At 49.9% G+C, this 3,273-nt stretch overlaps 1 protein-coding gene across 1 annotated transcript; it reads left to right on the forward strand.

The window, feature by feature from the left end:
* Positions 1-477: 477 nt before the first annotated feature.
* LOC111622114 (inactive hydroxysteroid dehydrogenase-like protein 1) lies at positions 478-1,826 on the forward strand. Its single transcript, XM_023364436.1, has one exon. It carries the CDS (start codon positions 767-769, stop codon positions 1,739-1,741), a length of 975 nt encoding a protein of 324 aa, XP_023220204.1. The 5' UTR covers positions 478-766; the 3' UTR covers positions 1,742-1,826.
* Positions 1,827-3,273: the final 1,447 nt, after the last annotated feature.

A 3,273-nucleotide genomic window follows, 5' to 3' on the forward strand; every position in this document is an offset into this window, starting at 1 on the left:
CCTGCAAGGAAGTACAGTACCTCCGTAACCTCTCGGGAGAATCTATGGGAAACTGGCCCTTATTCAAGTGTTAGACACGTAAAAACGAAAAGTCCACGCATCGTTCTTCAGTCTATTAGTGAGGGCGAATTACCACTCGGCCATCGCCGTAAGAAAGTCGATAGGTATAATAGCGCATTGAAAGAATCCGACAAAATCGGAATAAACGGAATGTCAACCTAGCGGGATCGCCTCCGAGCGGCACGCGCCAACACATCTGTCCGCGCTCGCATAATTTTCCATTGGCTACAGCGAAACCCTGCAAGTTGATACACGCTAATTAGAGGAACGAACCTGCGTGTGAAAATATTTCGTGTTCCGACAGCTTCGTTTTCGTCGTAAATATCCGAATCGTCCGACGGAGATAAAGAAATTACCAGAGTGAAACCGGTTACGTAGCGATTAAGTAAACCGAATTAGTTACCGAGCGAGGTCGACGGGAGTAAACAGAGAAAGTAACAAGGTCATTCTCGTGGTCGTTACCGTCGACATTTTAATCTTGCCGAATTATCGATCGTACCGACGCATCCAATCGTAATCTTCGTTTCGGGCGTCTTTCGAAGCAAGACGAAACGTCGATATCTTTCTTGTCTCCCCTCTTCCAGTAGATAATTTTTTAATATTCGCCGTCGATTTTAACGTATTTTTCTGCCGTCGTTTTCGACGTCTATCGCCCGATTCCTATCTGGCCGCCAGGCGTCGCTAGTAAAGGTCAAAGGACTAGGAGATGGCGGCGGTGGATCAGGCCGTGTTGCTGTTCAGGGAGATAAACAGGCGCCTGAAGGTATACGAAGAGATTTTGGCGGTGGTGGGACTTTTGTACGTCAGCAAGAAGCTGCTGGTCATCTCGTGGAAGGTGCTGAGAGGTTTTCGCGTCTTCGTGCTGTCGCGCGTCGTCCGCAATGACCCGAAGAAGTTTGGTCGATGGGCGGTCGTCACCGGCGCCACCGACGGCATCGGCAAGGCCTACGGCCGCGAGCTGGCCAGTCGGGGACTCAACGTGGTACTGATCAGCCGCAACCTGGACAGGCTGAGGAAGACGGCGGAAGAACTGGAGAAGAGCTTCGGCGTCGACACCCTGGTCATCCAGGCGGACTTCTTCGGAGCCGACGTCTACTCGTCCATCCGCGACCGGCTGCGGGGCATCGACGTCGCGGTCCTGGTCAACAACGTCGGCGTCATGTACGACACCCCCGAGCGACTGCTGGACGTGCCCGAGAGAAAACTGTGGGAGCTGATCAACATCAACGTGGCGTCGGTGGTGATGATGACCCGCATCGTTCTGCCCCAGATGCTGGACAGGAAAGGCGGTTACATCGTCAACGTCTCTTCCATAGCCTCTTTCTACCCCCTTCCCCTGATGGCCGTCTATTCGGCCTCCAAAGCCTTCGTCGATTGGTTCAGTCGGGCGCTGCACTACGAGTACTCCGGTGACGGGATCGTGGTGCAGAGTCTAATCCCGTCGTACGTCTCCACCAAACTGGTCCAGTTCAGTGCCTACCTGCGCGAGCCCAGCTTTCTGGCCCCGGACGCGGCCACCTTCTGTCGCAGCGCCGTGGCCACTCTGGGAGTGGCCGACCGCACCACCGGCTACTGGTCACACGGCCTCCAGTACGCCGTCTACGAGTGCATTCCCCAGTGGCTGTGGTACTTGGGTTCCTGGTGGCTGCAGAAAGCCCTCTACCGGAAGAAGACGGAGTGAATCTTCCTCCTCGCGCTTTCTATTTTGTATACCGCGTCGGAACGACGGGCGTCCGTCGTTTAATAAAAGTCGATTTTTGCAAGGGTCTCGGCGCTTTCTTGGTCGAAGAGGAAAGCGGCGTTTTCTTTAGAGAATTCCTCCGCCGGAAAGTCTCGCTAAGCCAGACGGTGGTATTTTCTCGGCAAGTTTCGCTCGCCAGTTAACCGGCGCTTTGATGCCACTTTACTGAAATAAGTTTTCCGTCAGTTCGGTTAAATGAGAAACGAGAAATAAAATGAGAAATTTTTCATCTAAAAGTCTCTTGCATCATTCGTAAGAAATTTTTCGCCTGTTTACATTCTTTACGCTTTTCTTCCCTTCCCAACGATGGCGATAAAACGACGTTTAGATCGAAAAATTATCGGAACGATATACGGCCGAGATGCCGGAAGTTCGAGGCGAGTAGTGCCACCGGTCGAACACTGAGTTTCACGTTTTAGTATGATTTCCGTTACTCGACGCGAAATTCGGAGTATTTATGCCAGGAAAGTCGGAAATGACGTAAATTAATATACATCCGGTTACTCGGGATTTTTTCATTAACAGAGATCGCGATTAATTTTTTCTAATCGTACTTTTTTTTTTGAGAATTTGCATCCACCGAGATATGATATCGATCCCATTGGTATTTATTGAAAAAAATTAAAAAAAAAAAAAAAAAAGAGAATGCCGAGTGGCGGCGCTAAGAATGCAGTCTGTCGAAAAGCGTGAATGTTATTTCATTTAAGTTTAATGATTCTTCCGCTATATTGCACGAACCAGACGATTTAAGTAGGGGAACCTGAGAGTGGGAAAATCGGAGAAAGAGCTAAATTCTCCATATTAACACTGAAGAAGAAGATTCTTCCGCTATCGATTACGAAAGAATATTCCATCGTCTGGACGGTCGACGTTTAGAATGGAAGAAGTGGAGGACTTCCACGGATGTTATTTGTTGCGATCCACCAATCCCAAATACGCGGGAAAGACGTATGTTGGATATACGGTGGACCCCGACCGACGCATCCGTCGACACAACGCTGGGTTGAGGTCTGGAGGAGCTTGGAGAACCGACGGCCGAGGACCCTGGTAATATTCTTTTACCTTATTTTGTTTAAGACTCGGAGAGAGAGAAAGAGCAAGACTGCTGGAGGCAGTTAAATGAGGTACGATTACACGTGTGAATGAGACGTATCTACGGTTCCTTTGACTTTTTTTATCGTATGAGTATTATCTAGAGCTCTGTTAAGGTCCCAACAAGGTAAGATTCTAGTGTTGCCTGAGGGGGGCGGGAACCCCCCCACAGTGTCGACCCCCCCTGTGCGATCAAATAATGTCTAATGAACCATACTGACCTCCTGTGCGAGGAAAAAAACAAATTTTTGGTATATTAGGTAGGTGTCACGTGACCGGAAATGACGTAGGTATAGCCCTCACCACACTCGGCCAACCTCGCGCGGCCCGATTTTGGGGGGGCTATATCTCGTGATGTGTCGCCCGTAGGGGTATGGTTC

This window comes from Centruroides sculpturatus, unplaced genomic scaffold (assembly GCF_000671375.1).
Source record: "Centruroides sculpturatus isolate CEXI.00-Female unplaced genomic scaffold, Cexi_2.0 scaffold308, whole genome shotgun sequence".
Classification (NCBI taxonomy): domain Eukaryota; kingdom Metazoa; phylum Arthropoda; class Arachnida; order Scorpiones; family Buthidae; genus Centruroides; species Centruroides sculpturatus.